Raw genomic sequence first — 17,078 nt, forward strand, 5'->3', positions numbered from 1 at the left:
AACTACACAGAGAGACTCTGTTTGGGGGGGGGGGAATCCGTGTGGGACAGATAAATGGCAGTCTGGCTTCTTTAGCTTTACAGGCAATTCAGCTGGAGAATGGTGTATGACAGACAGGCATTTCAACAAGATCCAGCCAAAGTCAGTGTGATTCTGGAGGAAAAAAATCTCCACCCTTCCCCTAAACTCAGAGACTGCCTTCATACACAGAAATCAGTTTTTCCTGGCGCTCTGGAGAGCATAGAAACTTGTTACTAAAAGGGCCTCTGGCCCATTCTCTTTACCCACAGAACAGTAAGTGCTTTACCACTGAGATGATACATCCTCAGTCCTTTAACTGTATTTTTCATTTTGAGACAGGGTCTCAATTAAGTTTTCTAGGCTACCCTTGACCTTGTAATCCTCCTGACTTTAGCTTCTCAAGTATCTGGGATTACAAACCTATGCCACCAGGCCAGGCTAAAAAGTAAGTTGTCATCCATCCATCCATCCATCCATCCATCCATCCATCCATCCATCCATCCATTGTATGTGTCTACATACACTCATGAACGCATGTGTGGAAAACAGAAGACAACCTTGGGTGCCATCCTCAGGAACATGGTCTACCTCCTTTGAGACAGGGTCTTTCACTGGCCTGGAGCTAACCAATTAGGCTAGACTGCAGAGCAATGAGTCCCAATCCAGTGCTCTGCTTCTCTCTGCCTCCTCAGTGTTGGAATTACAAGCCTGTGCCACCATACCTGATATTTTTACATAGATGGTGATGAATAAAATCAGGTTCTCATACTTGAGACAAGCATTTACCTGCTAAGCAATCTTTCCAGTCCCTATTTGTTATATTAAAATAGAAAAACATATGTGTGTGTATGTGTGTGTATGTCTGTGTGTGAATATGTCATGTATATTTGGATACATACAGAGGCTAGAAGAAGACACTGGATCCCCTGGAGCTGGAGCTATAGGCAATTGTGGTCTGTCTGATGGTGATAGGAACAGAACTCAGGTCCCCTGCAAGACTAGCAAGTGCTCTTAATTGCTGAGCCATGTCTCCAGCCCCTATTTGTATTTTTAATTCTCACATGCTAATGAAGCACTCTACCACTAAGTTACACTACCACTACACTAAAAGATTGACTTTTATGGGGAACTATTTTGTTTTGTTTTGTTTTGTTTTTTCTCTATGTAGCTTTGGTGCCTGTCCTGGATCTCACTCTGTAGACCAGGTTAGCCTGGAACTCACAGAGATTCGCCTGCCTCTGCCTCCCGAGTGCTGGGATTAAAGGTGTGCACCACCACCGCCCAGGCAAACAACAATGAACTTATTTTTTGTTTTGTTTTGTTTTGTTTTGTTTTCGAGACAGGGTTTCTCTGTGTAGCTGTGGTGCCTGTCCTGGATATCGCTCTGTAGACCAGGCTGGCCTTGAACTCACAGAGATCTGCCTGCCTCTGCCTCCCTAGTGCTGGGATTAAAGGCATGCACCACCACCGCCCTATGGGAAACTATTAAAAAGATCAGATAATTCAGGTGTAGCTGAAGGTATTACAGACCAAATTCCTGCCCCTGTAATTTTTTTTTATATTTCAGCATTTACTATAGTTTTAAAAAGTATAAATAAATGGGGCTGGAGAGATGGCTCAGTGGTTAAGAGCACTGGCTGCTCTCCCAGAGGGCCCCGGTTCAATTCCCAGGACCCACATGGCAGCTCAAAACTGTAACTCCAGTTCCAGGGATCTGACACCTTCACACCAATGCACATAAAATAAAGTTAAATAAATTAAATATATATAAATTAAGGCTTTTATTATATCTGCATGTAAGTTTAAGAAATGCAATGTTCTGCTATATTACTATTTTATAAGATTGGAGAAGAACTTACAGTGTAATTATCAATAACAGACAGCATTTATATAGACTTTTCAAGTCATTACTTCACTAATCTACTGACAATGTTAAGACAAGGGTGGGTAATGTTATCAGCTCCTTTTGCTAAAGGGAGTGGAGTGGAGACATTTCAGGCTGTCCCCAAGGTCAATGTGAGTCAGCCACAGTGCACACAACTCCTGCTGAGGTACTTCACTTCCTCAGTCTAAATCACAGTGCTTTGGCTGGAACTGAAGAAAAAGCAACTCCACCTAAAAACAAGTGTGCTGCCAGTGAAATGTCAGGTCAGTAGATATGATGGAATGAGAGGTTTAAGTTGTCAAGTACTGATAAACTGAAGAGCACATTAGTGGAGAGCTGTGTTCAGGATTACACAACCGTTAAAATTTCTGGTTTACACCCACACATTAAATTGAGATTTTTTTTTTCATTAACTGTTGACTTATATTTAAAACCATGTAACCTCAGTCTTTCAAAGTAGCTTTTTTTTTTTACTTTTCACATTTAAAAAATATTTGCTTTGCTTTTATAATAAAGCTAAATTAACTTAAAAACCACATAACTTATCCAGAACTAATAGTATTTTGATAACTTTGCCCCCCCCCCTTTGTGAGTTTGTTTCTTACTATTTAAGGAAACCTATGAATTCATTTTTTTTTTTTTTTTTTTTCCGAGACAGGGTTTCTCCGTGTAGCTTTGGGCCTTTCCTGGAACTCACTTGGTAGCCCGGGCTGGTCTCGAACTCACAGAGATCTGCCTGGCTCTGCCTCCCAAGTGCTGGGATTAAAGGAGTGCGCCACCACCGCCAGGCCTATAAATTCTATTTTAGTGATTATAGCTCTGGTGGTCCTTGGAACATACTATGTAGACCAAATTGGCTTCGAATTCACAGAGATCAACCTACCTCTGGCATGCAAGTGCTTGGATTAAAGGCATGTGCTATGCCTGGCTGATAATATTTTTCTTAAAATATAGTTTCACTGGGTTACTGTTCTACTAAAGACTCCATGGATCTCCCACAAGCCCACATTCCACAAGCTCATGATAAATTTTTATAGTAATAGTTTCAGTGAACTACACCCCTCCAGATTTCCAGTCTGTGGTTTCCTGAGACACTGGTGATGATACTTGATTTGGCCAGTGTGGTACCAACAAGCATGGCTTACACAGGAACCTAGTAAATGCTAGGCCTTTAAGGCTAGTGCTGCTATAGTAAGGGCCCAGTGTGGTTTTGATGGAGAATGGCCATCCAAGAACAGAGTATGTCAAGCCCCCCAGTGGAATGTGCCTTGAGACTCCAGAGAGCTAGCTACCTTGCCTTTACAGGGGAAACAGAAAGTGGCATCTTAAGCCATCCAGTCTGTGGGCAGCTGCAGTATTTTCTGTAATAGGTGCCTGGTGCTACACTGCAGTGCATGGCTAAGCTGATATTGTCCAGTCCTACTTCTCCCCAGTTTAGGGTGGCTCCCAGGGCTCATATTTTCTGCTTGAAGCAGTGTGTCTGCTGATATCTCCTATCTGTTAGTTAGCTCAAGCTCTTGCAAGGTTTCCTGCCTGCTCTGGTCCACACCAATCACTACTGCTCTGCTCACTGCTGACAATGGTCTAGGTTTCTCTCTCAGCCATTCACATGTCACTCCACCTTTATAGTCTATTGACTGCACTTCTGGCTGACATCCTCATCTGTACTCTTACCAAGGGCTTCATAAATGTATCTAAAATTATCAGTGGCTTCTGATATATAGCTAGATGGCCTGCAGAAGTTCTGGGAATACTTATCAAGTACAGAATCATCTCTAGGAGGTGATGAAGTGGTAAGAGCCCTTTGGGAGAAGTCTTGTTAACAGGAAGCTAGGCTGCAAGCAGCTCACTTAGTCTATAGCTATGCCTTAGAAAGTAGTTCAGGCTACACAGTTAAAAAAAAAAAAGTTCTACAGTGTTCTCCCTATGAAAACTGGAAACAGTGATGACTTTGTGGCCCAGTGATTAAGCAATCGCAATTAAGGGCAGCGGGAAGGTCAGCCTCTTACTCTCAGAGGAAGAAAAGTGCCTATAGAAGGTGAAGACACTGTTGGGAAGAGAAGCAAGATCCTAGAACTGTTATATTTCCTGGTACTGAAAGCTGTACATAAAAATGCACAGCCATGCAGTCTACTTTTCCAGTGACTGCAACTATCACGTTTCTTGCCATCCACAGCTTAGGGCCTAGGCAGTAAGTACACTGTCTTGCTGGGCCACACTTTAGGTGGTTATCAATGTATTCTAATAGCATTCACTTTTAGTAGGAGTGCAGGAGTGGCTGCTTATAAACCTCAGTGAAAACCTTTTCAAGATAGCTAGCAACCTGGGTCCCAAAAGAGAGGCAAATATCAACAGTCGAATTTATTTATTTACTTATTTATTTATTTATTTGTTGGGAATTGAAATTAGGGCCTCATTCATGTTATATAAGTACTTTTCCAGCTTGCACATGATCCTGCAGGTACATCCCAGCTAGCTGGTTGCTTACCTGAAACTCCTCATCTGTCCCTCTCTCCCTCTCCCCATCTCTCTATTTCTTTTTATAATTTATTTAATTTTATTTTATGTGCATTGATGTAAGGGTGTCAGATTGCCTGGAACTGGAGTTACAGATATTTATGACTTGCCATGTGGATACTGGGGATTGAACCCAGGTCTTTCAGAAGAGCAGCTAGTGATCTTAACCTCTGAGCCATCTCTCCAGCCCATCTATTTCTTACCTTCCTTCCTTTCTCTCTCTGTCTGAGATCAGCTCTTGCTAAGTTGCCCAGGCTAGCCCAGAACTTGTAATCCTTCTACCTCAGACTCCTAAGTAGCTGGGATTATACACTCAGGCTACTGGGCCCGGCTTCAAACTAGTTTCAATGAAGCACTTACTTTGAAATGATAATTTAAGCATAACCTTTAATGTAGATGTTATTCCACTGAAGTTAAAAATATTATTTTTCATGTTACTATTTAAAAAAAAGATAATCAGCAAGGTGTTATAGTGGCTCACAGTTGTAATCTTGGCACATGGGAGGGTGGGAAGGGAGATTGCCTAAGTTCAAAAGCTGGCTAACCTATGTTACATAGTGAGATTCTGTCTCAAAACAAAATAGTAATCTATCTAGAGGCAAGAAATTCTATACAGCTAAATGAATGATTCTCACGTAGCAGGACACTAATGTTCAAATGTTGTTGTGTAGTCCTGACTGATTTTATTATATAGACCAGGCTGGCCTGGAACTCACAGAGTTCCACCTGCCTTTGCCTCTCAAGTGCTGGGATTGGAGGCATGTGCCACCGTACCACAAATATTCAAATGTTTTAAGTATAAGTTATCAGTTCACAAAGATTTGGTTTACAAAGTAGAAAAGTTCATGGAAATGATATTAAAGCCTAATTTTGTATATCAGAAAGCACAATTTTAAAGTTAAAATGTTACTTATAGTACCTTCACAATTACTCAATTAACTCACTTCAAATATATTAGTACCATTCTGCACTGCCACTGCAAAAATCCTGTAGATAAATTATAAAATTTCATTTAAAGATATTTTAAAAATGCCAAAATAAGATATTTTAAAAATGCAATGTTAAATATTTAAAGATACTTATGTTAACAGATTTTATATGTGCTTTACATTAATTGCTATAGAAACAAATCAAAAGACTTACCATTCACTGCTTTTTCATAATTTTTTCCTAGGTTTATTAAGTTTCGTAGTCCAGGATTGAATTGTTCCATAACATTCTGACAGACAAACACACAAAACAGACAAATTAATAAACAAAAGAGGGAGGAATATCTAGATTCTATCACTATCAGGCTGAGAATTCCTATATAATACAAGTACAACAATAAAGTCTCAAATGTTCTTTTTTTTTTTTTCTTTGCAGACAGGGTCTCAGGAATCCCAGGACTAGCCTGAATTCGCTACAGATCTGAAGATAACCTTGAACTTCTGTCCTTCCTGCTTTCAGCTCCTAAGTGCTAGAATTACAGACGTGTACCACCATGCCCGGTTTACAGTTTGGAGGATCAAACCTAGGGCTTCACATATGCTAACTGAGCCAAATCCTTACTTAGCCTACAAATAATGCAGATGTAAAAATCTCAATGAGCTCGATTTTCTGACCAGATTGAACAGGCAGCAAGGTGGATATAGCCTAGCAATTTTCAGTTGCCCAAGGGCTGCCTACAATCTGCTATAAAGGAAGCAATCAGCAGACATTCACATCTCTATCATACCCCAGGGGGCTATGAGCCTGGAGGCCAAAGAATTCTCTCTGGTACAAGTATATTGCTCATGGCCCTAACTCTAGCATTACGAAATAGTCTGCTTGAGCAGCTACCTCAGTTTAATTTATAATTAAGGGTAAGGGTAATGTTTTGGCTATGGAGTACTTAAAAACTTCAGGGTAATCTTGCTTTCATTTTGCCTAAACCTGTACAGTACAGACAGTAAGCCACTCCCAAGGCGCTGGCTTTATGACCAAGAATACATTAACATATGGTGACTATAGATATTTGTTCCATCTTGGATCAACAAGTTGCCCTATATTCATCCTTCCAAATGGACCACTTTGGTATTCCCACCCTTCTCCCATGTAGATGACCAAATGATAAAAGATGGAAAATGAGCCAACACTCAATGAGTCAGATGCTTCACATCCTTCAGAAGGAAAAAAAGGTTCTGCATTAGTAACTAGGAATAGAGAACTTACAGTAATTGAATAGTGATAAAAATCATAAAAAGCCCACACCTCATGCTTTCTCCATCATGGCTATTACTCCCAAGAATGCTTCCAATCACATGGTTACTCTCCCCTTTATTTCACCATTTTGACTATTCACTAATCTTCAATTTCGACAGTAACTTCTGGCTCCCTCTTATAGTTCAGGAGGACCTACTTCTCTATTACACTCCTCATTCTTCCTGTTTAATCGACATCTGGTCAGTCAATCATATTTATTATGACTGTAAATATTGGTTACTACAATTCAAGGAATGTACTAAAGATCACATTTCCTTTCTTAGTAATGCCTTCTTGTTTTTTCTGGAATAATTGGCTTGCCCCTCTTCCCTCTTGCTTCTACGTATCCACCCTAAGTCCTTTCCCATGCAGTGTCAGATCAAGCACAGGCCTACCAATTCATTTCTCAAATACACAGAATAGCCAGCTGATCTCACATCTCATTTTCCCCTCCTAAAACTTCCTCTAAGGACTCTCTGTCCTCTCCCTCAGCCTTATCTGATTTCCCCCAAGTCTGCCAGGCTGTTGTCCTTGTACATTCCTATCTGGCTGCCTAAATCAGAGCTCTCATTCTCAACCAGCGGGTGGTGGCCCACACCTTTAATCCCAGCACTTGGGAGGCAGAGGATCTCTGAGTTCGAGGCCATCCTGGTCAACAGAGTGAGTTCCAGGACAGCCAGGGATACAAAGAGAAACCCTGACCCTGTCTTGAAAACAAACAAATAAACAAAAGCTCTCAGTCTCACTGTCTACTTTCTTCCTTTTTGCTGGAGATTATTCTTCAACACTGATGTAAGAATAATGTGAGAGGTGTATCTGTGCCCCACACATGCCTAAAACTACTTAAAAATTTAAAATTATTTATTTATTGTATGTGCAAGAGGGAGGGAGAGGATGAATTGAAAATTCCACAACACATATAGAGGTCAGAGGACAACCCATGGACATCAGTTCTTCCCTTATAACATGTGAGCTCTGGGGACTAGACTCAGGTCATCAGGCTTGGTAGCAAGTGCCTTCCCTATCCCCTCAAACTATTTTTACCTTGGCATCTGTTTGTTGTTTTGCTGGACAGCGTATGATATACTGACCTGTCTTCCTCAGAATGGTTAAGATACTGCTGTTACTGTCTTTAGCATCCACTTTTGCTGTTGAGAAGTGGCCTTTCTGTTTGTTTGTTTGACTCCCCTACCCCTGACTCTTTTGGAGTGTGTTTGTGTGGATGCCAGAGATCAATAACAGGTGTCTTTCTCTATTGTTCCTCGCCTTGAGTCTTGAAACAGGGTCTCTTATTGAACCTGGAGTTTGCCAATTCAGCTAGACTAGCTGACCAGCAAGACCCAGGGATACACCTGTCTCTGCCTCCACAGAACTGGGATTACAGATGTTTGCAGCTGTGCTTGGGTTTTATGTGGCTGCTGGTGATCCAAACTCAGGTACTCATGGTTGCAAGTCAGCACTTTACTGACTGACCATATCCCAGCTTCCCCCAAAGCTTTGCTTTAGAAGCCAGCTCTTTATCCCTATGCTGTAAAATCGAATACTGATCTGCTTCATTGTGGGCATCTTTTCCATTTATTTTATGAGATATTTGGTGGCTTCTAGCCATGTGGAAAGTAGGTCTCTCAGATCTGGAAAATGCTTGTTTTAACTTTTTGTGTCTTTATTTCTTTTGGAACTCAGATGAAGGTTTGATTTTTTTTTTTTTTTTTTAATTAAAGGAAGGGTTTCTCTGTGTAGTACTGGCTGTCCTGGAACTCACTTTGTAGACCTGGCTGGCCTTTAACTCACAGAGATCCACCTGCCTCTGCTCACAAATACTAGGACTAAAGGTGTGCTTCACCACGCCCAGCCAGATGAAGGTTTTATGCATCCTGGATTTATCTAACTTTACCTTTTCTCTATTTCTCTACTGTCTTTATGTTCTACATCTGAAAAACATTTTCAACTTTACACCCTAACTCTTTTATTCTTTTTAAGCTTTTGAGTTTTGTTTTCTTTTGAGAAAAGGCCTTGCTAAGTGGCTCTTGGCTGGCCTCAAACTCATGATCCTTCTCCCTTAGCCGTCTGAGTGCTGGGATTACAGGTGAGTGTCATCATATTTGGTGCACTTTTTTTTTTTTTAAAGACAGGGTTTCTCTGTGTAGCTCTGGCTGTCCTGGAACTCACTCTGTAGACCAGGCTGGCCTCAACTCACAGAGATCCGCCTGTCTCTGCCTCCCGAATGCACCACCACTACCTGGCCATACCGAGTGCTTTTAAATATGTCTGTATGTATGATGATGTATAAAATACATATATGTAATTTTTTCTAAGAGTTCTTTAGTATCTAACTCTTCCTTTTTAAAATCACCATTCTGGTCTTGGCTTATGATGCTTTGTCTTCTCTGAGTAACTGTAGAGTGTTAGTATTCTATTCCAGTTCCCCATGGCATCATCTCCTAATTACATTTTCTTTTTATCCATCTAAAGGCTTTTTATCCAACTTCTGGTGTTATTATTTGTTTAGTTTATTTAGTTTTAAAAACTATTTGACTGTTTTATGTGTTTGAGTATTTTGACTACATATATGTCTCTGTATCACATGTGTGTCTGGTGCCCACATGAACTTGAGATATAGATGGTTTAAGTTACCACATGGGTGCTGGGAACTGAATCTCAATCCTCTAGAAGAGCAGCCAATGCTCTTAACCACTAAGCCATCTCTCTCTCTCTCTCTCTCTCTCTCTCTCTCTCTCTCTCTCTCTCTCTCTCTAGCTAAGGCTGGCTTAAACTTACAATCCTCCTGTCTCAATCTTAATAGTGCTGGGATTATAAGTATGTGCCAACATGCTTGGCTTCTGGTGATTTATTTATTTATTTATTTATTTATCTATTTATTTGAAAAGACAAGGTCTTACTATGTCACCCTGGATGGCCTAAAACTCACTATATAGACCAGATTGCCTCTGCCCCTTGAATGCTGGGATTAAAGGCATGTACCACCATGCTTGGCCATTTCTGGTGATCTTTAAAGTGAGTTTGGGGGCAGGAGAGATAGTTCAGTGATTAAGAATACATCTTGCTCTTACAGAGAATTCAAATTCAGCTTTCAGTACCCACACCAGGCAGGTTCAACTGCCACTAACTCCAGCCCCAAGGGATCTGATGTTCTCTTTTGGGGCAAACACACACACACACACACACACACACACACACACACACACACACACACTCACTCACTTTTCTTTTTTAATAAATCAGTTCATATTTACAAGTAAAGCCCTTCTTGCTGCTGCAAAGCTGAGGGTTGACTAGTGGCTTCAATCACAGTGTCTAGACAGCAAGTCCATGGGGAGCCTGGTCATGGATAGTACTCAGGACCACTGTTTCTACAGAGATATTCCTAATTCCCAGTCACCAGGTAGAAAGGAGGGCATCCAGCAGATGGTTAGCCTTTCTACCAGTCATGAATGGGGGTTGAGAACCAGAGTATACTGAACCACTGTCCGCCAGTGTTTTACCTCTGGTGTTTTCAAGACCCAAGCTCCAACATGCCCTTAGATTAAATCTCTGGTCTGCAGGCAAAAGAGATCTGTTCTCAGAGTCAGCTGGGGTAGGGAAGGGAACCTGGAAGTTTAACCTTATATACATACATACTTCTATACCAGCCCTGTGTGTCCTGGTCTCTATCCTTGGCCGTTGGGGTCCTAGGGTGAATGGCTCACTTACTCCCAACACTTCTCTATGGATCCTTTGAGAACCTGTAAGTCAGCCAACACTCTATACTCAAATGATGCTTGCTTGCTTGCTTCCTTCCTTCTCTCCCTCACATGTCTTATGTACCCCATGCTACCTTCAAACTCTTTATGTAGCCAAGGAAAACCTTGAACACCTTCTGAGTACTGTGATCAGAGGTGCATGTTATCACTATGCTCAGTTTATGTAGTACTAGGGATGGAACCCAAAGCTCCAGTCATGCTAGGCAAGCACTCTAGCAGCTAAGCTATATCTCCATCCATATTACCCAAATCTTCTTTAGATGTCCCCTTCAGATTTCCACACTATATATAGATTTATATGGTGTGTGTGTGTATTACTCTATACTGCTATCTTAGAGAAAAAGAAAACACAAGGGTGACCCTCCTAGGTCTACAAGTGGCCAAGAGGCCCCCAGAGCCTCTGGTTCCATTCTTTCCAAGATGAACCCTCAGTACCTAGTATTGTATATTTGTAGACAGAGCTGCTATTGCTCTAGTCTCTTCTTAACTCCCCTTTGAACTTTTTATTTTTAAAATAGGTTAAGCCTCATAGAGTTATTAAAACAACATATATGCAAATGTAGGCTGGTGAAATGGCGCAGCAGGTAAAGGCACTCGCTGCACACGCCTGACAACCTGGGTTTGACTCCTAGAACTCATGGTGGAAGAAGATAAACAACTCTTGAAAGTTATCCTCTGACCTCCACACATGATGTCATGTACATGCTTACACTCACATATCATACATACACAAACACACACACACACACACACACACACACACACACACACACACACTTTATAAAACCACAAAAGAACCCACTCTTCCTAGACATGATTTCCCTTATCCCCACAATGACATTTTCTATAGCCACAGTACAATTCTGTAACCCATTAAATAGCTACTGGTACAGCTATGGGCTATGATCTTATTTGGATTTTGCCAATTAAAAATATTTTTATCTTCCAATTATGTGCTAGATAGTTGTACCATAACATTATTTAATTGCTACTTCATAACTGTAATTTTGATACTGTTATGAATCATAATGTAAATATCTGATATTTGATTCCAAAGGGTTGTGACCCATAGGTTGAGGACCACTGCTCTGGGGCTTTATTTCTTTTTCCCCCCCCTTAATTAGTGATTGATGGGGGAGGACCCAGCCCACTGTGGGTGGTGCCATCCATGGGCTACTGGTCCTGGGTTTTATAAAAAAGTAGGCTGAGCAAGTCACGAGGAGCAAGCCAATAAGCAGTGCTTCTCCATGGCCTCTGTGTCAGCTCCTGTCTCCAGGTTCCTGTCTAGTTTGAGTTCCTGTCCTGACTTCCTTCCTTGATGAACAGCTATATGGAAGTGTAAGTCAAATAAACCTTTTCCTCCTCAAGTTGCTTTGGTCATGGTGTTTTACCATAGCAATAGTAACCCTAACTAGGACAAATTATATGTACTTGTGTGTGTGTTGTGGGGGGGTTATGCACATGAATGCAAGTGCCTGCAGAGACCAGAAGAGGAAGTCAGATGCCCTGGCGCTGGAGTTCAGGCAGATGTAAGCCACTTTACTCGAGTGCTGGGAACTAAACTTGGATCCTTTGTAAGAGCAGTGTGTGCTTTTAACTGCTGAGTCTCCAGCCCCAGATTTTGCCAATCTTTGTATCCCTTATTGTTTTCAGAGAGATAATTATCTGTACAAAATTGTATCATGTATATGGATCTGCACAGCCATTACCTGAACCATAATGCAGGATGGTCCTTTCAACACAAAAATCTGTGTCCATTCCTAGTCACCCTCTCCCCACCCATCCTGACCAGCACTAATTCTGTTCTTATGAGAATGTTATGTAAATGGAATCATACAATATGTGACCTTTTGAGAGTAGTTTGTTCATTCAGCACAATGCCTTTAAAAAGCATCCAACCTATATATACTATATAGGTATACCAATAGTCTGTTTCTCTTTTCTGTTTTTCGGGTGCTAACTATGTTTTATGGTATGGATATATCACACTTGCTTATCAATTCATGCAGCAAAGAGCATTTGGGTTGCCTCCAGTTTGGAGTTATTCCAACTAAAGCTGATATGAACGATCATGTACTGGTCTATGTATGAACATAAGTTTTTATATCTCTAGGATAAATACACAGGAGTTCAACTGCTGCGTCACAGGGTAGGTATGTGCTTAACTTTAGGAGATGCTGCCAGGCCTGTAGGCAAAGCAGCTGGTCACTCTGCCATCCCATCAGTAGTCTAGGAGAACTCAATCATTCTTAAAATCTAATGATTTCATGGGGTTAGGGAATGTGGCTTACTTGGTAGAGCATTTGCCTAGTAAGCATAAAGTCCTGGGTTCCATCTCTAACACGACATAAACTGGGCAAGGTGGTACAAAGTATAATCCTACCACTTGGGAGGTAGCAGCAGATCAGAAGTTCAAAGTTCAAGGTCATCCTTTACTCCATAGAGAGTTTGAAGCCAGCCTAAAATATGTGACTATTTCAAATCAACAACAAAAAACCCTCATTAGAAAATAGTCACTTTCTAATTGAAAAATAAAATTAAATAAATAATAAAATTTAAAAATTTAAATGTAATATGTCTAAAATTCTTGTAATATTCTTATGAAGCTGTGTATATAGTAAAAATAAGAGGAAACCACTACATAGCTAACATGTCCTATAGCATACAAGAAGCCATACAAAGATGACTAGATCTGTTCTAAATATATTACTTATACAAAATAAGAGAAAAGTATAATTTGATGGTGTATGCTTGTGCATGTATGCAGGTGTGTGTGTGTGTGTGTGTGTGTGTGTGTGTGTGTGTGTGTGTGTGTGTATACATGTGGAAGCCAGTAGTCAACCTTAGGTATCTTTCCTCAAGACCTACCACCTTGTTTCTTGAGACTAGGTCTCTCACTGGATCCCAGGGCTTGTCTATTAGGGTAGGGTGGCTGCCCAGCAAGCCCCAAGCATCTACTTGTCTCTAACAATTGGTGAATACATAAACATGCCAGGTTTTTATGCCAGTGCTGGAGATTGAACTCAGGTACTCATGCTTGTGAACAAGCACTTTTCCAGCTGAGCTATTTCCCATGGCCCCATAATTTGTTGATTTTTTTTTTTCTTTTAAGATGGGGTCTCTCCATGTAGCCTTGGCTGGCCTGGTACTCACTATGTAAACCAGGCTTGCCTTGAACTCTGAGATCTGTGTGCTTATGCTTCTCAAGTGCTGGGATTAAAGGTGTGCATCACCACACTTGGCTCATAATTTGATTTTTTAAAAAATATAATTCTTGAAATACTTATTAACTCTTAACAGCTTATGAGAACACTGAACATCATATATAAACCGCTATCCACACACACTTTTAGCTAAAAGGCCAAGAAATGAGTATCACTATCTAAACAATTCATAGAGAGTTCTTAAGCTAGATAAGTTCAACATGTGCAGTTTAGTTCTTTGCTATTTAGGGTTAGCTACAGAAATGTTGGCCCCTTTCAACCATGGAAAATCCATTTCTTGACTGGCTTTTGGCCATTAATCTAGTTATTTTAGCTGAAGTACAAGTTATTTTTAAACCCAAAACAAAAAAGCAACACTGCCTTTGTACTATGAAATCTGCAAGATGTTACAGCAGCAGTGCACTTGTGTGTTGAATGCACCCTGTGTTTTAGGAAGGCAGTCACTGGGTCAAAGGCCAGGGCTGTAGCCAGGTTTGCTAAGAGCTGTGGCAAAGTCTATAACTGAAAGATCAACTCCATTTCAAGTTTGGAGGAAAAAAAACAGAAGACTTAAGACAACAATATTTCAAAGTAAATGAAAAAGATAAAAAAGGGCCAAGAAACACTACTTTTGTTAAAAGAAAAAAAAAAAAAAGCTTAGTACATACCCGCCAGTTATTACTTGACAATTAGTATAATTTATCAAATCAGTTTCCACTAGAATGTTTCTTTTCCATTCAGAAGCATGGACACCTACAGTTACAAAACAAATTCTAAGCTAATCCACTGGCAATATAATTCCACTTGTGCCAAATGTGATGTGAAGAGGGGCCAAAAAAACTCTGTAGCTCTGGAGAAAGGGTGGCTGTTTGAAATAAACTGCTGTGATAGATAGCACACATCTGCAGTCCCAGCTACTTTGGAGGTTAAGGCAGGAGGATTGAAAGTGGGAGGCAGCCTGAGCTACTCAGGGAGTTCAAGGGCACCCTGAGCAATTTAGCAAGACTGTGTCTCAAAATTAGAAAAAAATTTTAAAGGGCTGGGATGGAGCTCACTAGTAGAGCACTTGCCTAGCATGCATACAGCCCTTAACTTCAATCCTTATCACTTTAGGTTAATAAACAGATTAAAATAAGACAGGTAGGTATGGTGGTGGCATACATCCTACCACTCTAGAGGCCAATGAAAAAAGATCACTTAAATTTGAGGCCAGCCTGGTCTACACAGTGAGTTCAAAGCCAGCCAGGGCTATATAATGAGACTTTGTCTCAAAAACAGAACAGAACAAAATAAAAAACCTCATAGGGCTAGAGATATAGCTCAGTGATTAAAAGTGCTTACTACACTTGGTTCCCAGCACTAATATTGGGCAGCTCACAATCACCAGTAACTCGAAATCAAGGGTGATCTGATGACCTCTTCTGGCCCCTGCAGACAGACAGACAGACAGACAGACAGACAGACAGACACACACACACACACACACACACACACACACACATACACACCACCAACAACAACAAACAAATAAAATTTAAAAACTAAGCCAAAGCAAAACAAACAAAAAACAAAACAAAACAAAAACCAGAAACCAGAAATAAGCTAAGTCCCTTATCACTCTAGCTGGTCTGGCTATGTTAGGCATTTACTTCCCCTGCCTCATGTAGCTACAGATAATAATTTAAAGACAAGTATACAATATTATGATTTTTAACTTCCTTAGCATTTGGCTTTTTATACTTCAACTTTACCAACACAGAACTATGCATAAACTAACAGTGATACTTGGTTGACACTTTTAAAAAAACACACGAGTATAAGTTGATGGGTAGTGAAGCTAAACAGCCCCAAACTTTCTGAGACTGTTCTCTACAGGACCAAGGGCAAATTGTTTAATATTTCAGTACTTTGTCTTTTGCAGTTAAAAAAGTGAATAATATTTACAGAAGATAATCTTGAAGTGATTTACAAATCTCTAAGTAAATGTCAAGTTCTACAGCTTTGAATTTTATGTCATTTGTACAATCCCTCGTATGAATAGAGACAGATTTTAAAGTTTTGTGGCAAGAACATCTGTAACAAGAGTTAACCTGGGTAAGGCTTCATCTGAAGAAAGCTTTGCTTCCTCCTTCCTTGAGTGTTGCTGGAAGCTGCTGTTCCTGTCCTAACCTTGCCAATATTTGATTACCTCCTCGGCCTTGAAGAAAGCATTAGTAAGCAAATTTGGCAAAGAGACAACTGCTTGAGGGCCAACAGATATCACAAGAGTCACATTGTTCATGCCCGTCATAGATGTGGGGCACACACACGGTCAAGGAAACTTGGATAATTGAGATGGGTATTTTTGAGGCATTAAGCTAGACCAGAAATACTTATTTGAACCAGCTGTATTGATATATGCCTGTAATCCTGACATTTAGGAGGCTGAGGCAGGAGGATTGAAAGCAGAAGGCCAGGCTGGACGACTACTATATAGCAAGATCCTGTCTCAAAAAGCAAAACAAAGCAAACAAAACTTTTTCAAATATGTAAACTCAAAAATTCTTCCTGTTGCTAGCTGTAGTGGTGTATAACTTTATTCCCAGCGGCAGGTGGATTTCTTTGAGTTTGAGGCCAGCCTGGTCTATAAAACGAGTTCCATGACAGCCAAGGTTATTATACAGAGAAACCCTGTCTCAAAAAACCAAAATAAATAAAAAATAAATGTTCCCTGTCAAATATGAATAATGTTTTGGCTCCCATAAATCTGTCCTATCTATTGTGTTACCTATCAGATGGCATTATATACTATTTGTATTTTCTGTAATCTGTAACGTGCCATCGTAGGAGCAATGAGTGTGACTGCAAGTGTCGGGGACAAGGCACACTCTGAATAATAATTGAGTGAATAACATCACCTCTCTGTTTTTACAAAACAGAAATAGTGATAATTTTCATTTCCTAAGAAGTATGAAAACTGAATGATAATCTAACATTATGGAGCACTTATTTATTACATATCTATTTTTGTAGTTCTGTGAGCAAACTCAGAACCTCGTGCATGCTAGTCAAACACTCTGCCACTAAGCCCCACCCCCAGCTCTAGAGAGCACTTACACACTCTTCATAACACTCAATGCTTGGTAAACACTGAACCAATGGTAATTAATATTTCAAGAGCAAAGCTCTAAAATATTGGTCGATCTTCAAACAGATGGTCACTCCTGTTTACTCAGGAATCTCTAGGTAACATGGAAACAAATACATCAGCTCTCCTACTTCAAAATGTCATTATCAGGATGAGAAAGGTCATGACCACAAAATACCCAGAGAAGGGGCCAACCACAGAAAGGTGAAGGTGTTCTTTCTTATCTGCTTTACTCGGCTGAGAGGCTCTGATTCTTTTATTGTTTTCATGGGAAATAGCTGTTAACACTCATGGAGTTCTATTCCTGGCTCTATACCCAGCATTGACTGGGGTCTTATTTT

General features: G+C 40.4%; 1 protein-coding gene across 1 annotated transcript in view; it reads right to left on the minus strand.

The window, feature by feature from the left end:
* Positions 1–17,078, minus strand: part of Baiap2l1 (BAR/IMD domain containing adaptor protein 2 like 1) — a 101,047-nt gene that overhangs the window by 58,394 nt on the left and 25,575 nt on the right. The window contains exon 2 of the mRNA XM_028890290.2: positions 5,567–5,642. Coding sequence (XP_028746123.1) covers positions 5,567–5,642 — 76 coding nt within the window. The remainder of the gene's footprint in view (positions 1–5,566; positions 5,643–17,078) is intronic.

Source organism: Peromyscus leucopus, chromosome 23 (assembly GCF_004664715.2).
Source record: "Peromyscus leucopus breed LL Stock chromosome 23, UCI_PerLeu_2.1, whole genome shotgun sequence".
In the NCBI taxonomy this organism is placed as follows: Eukaryota; Metazoa; Chordata; class Mammalia; order Rodentia; family Cricetidae; genus Peromyscus; species Peromyscus leucopus.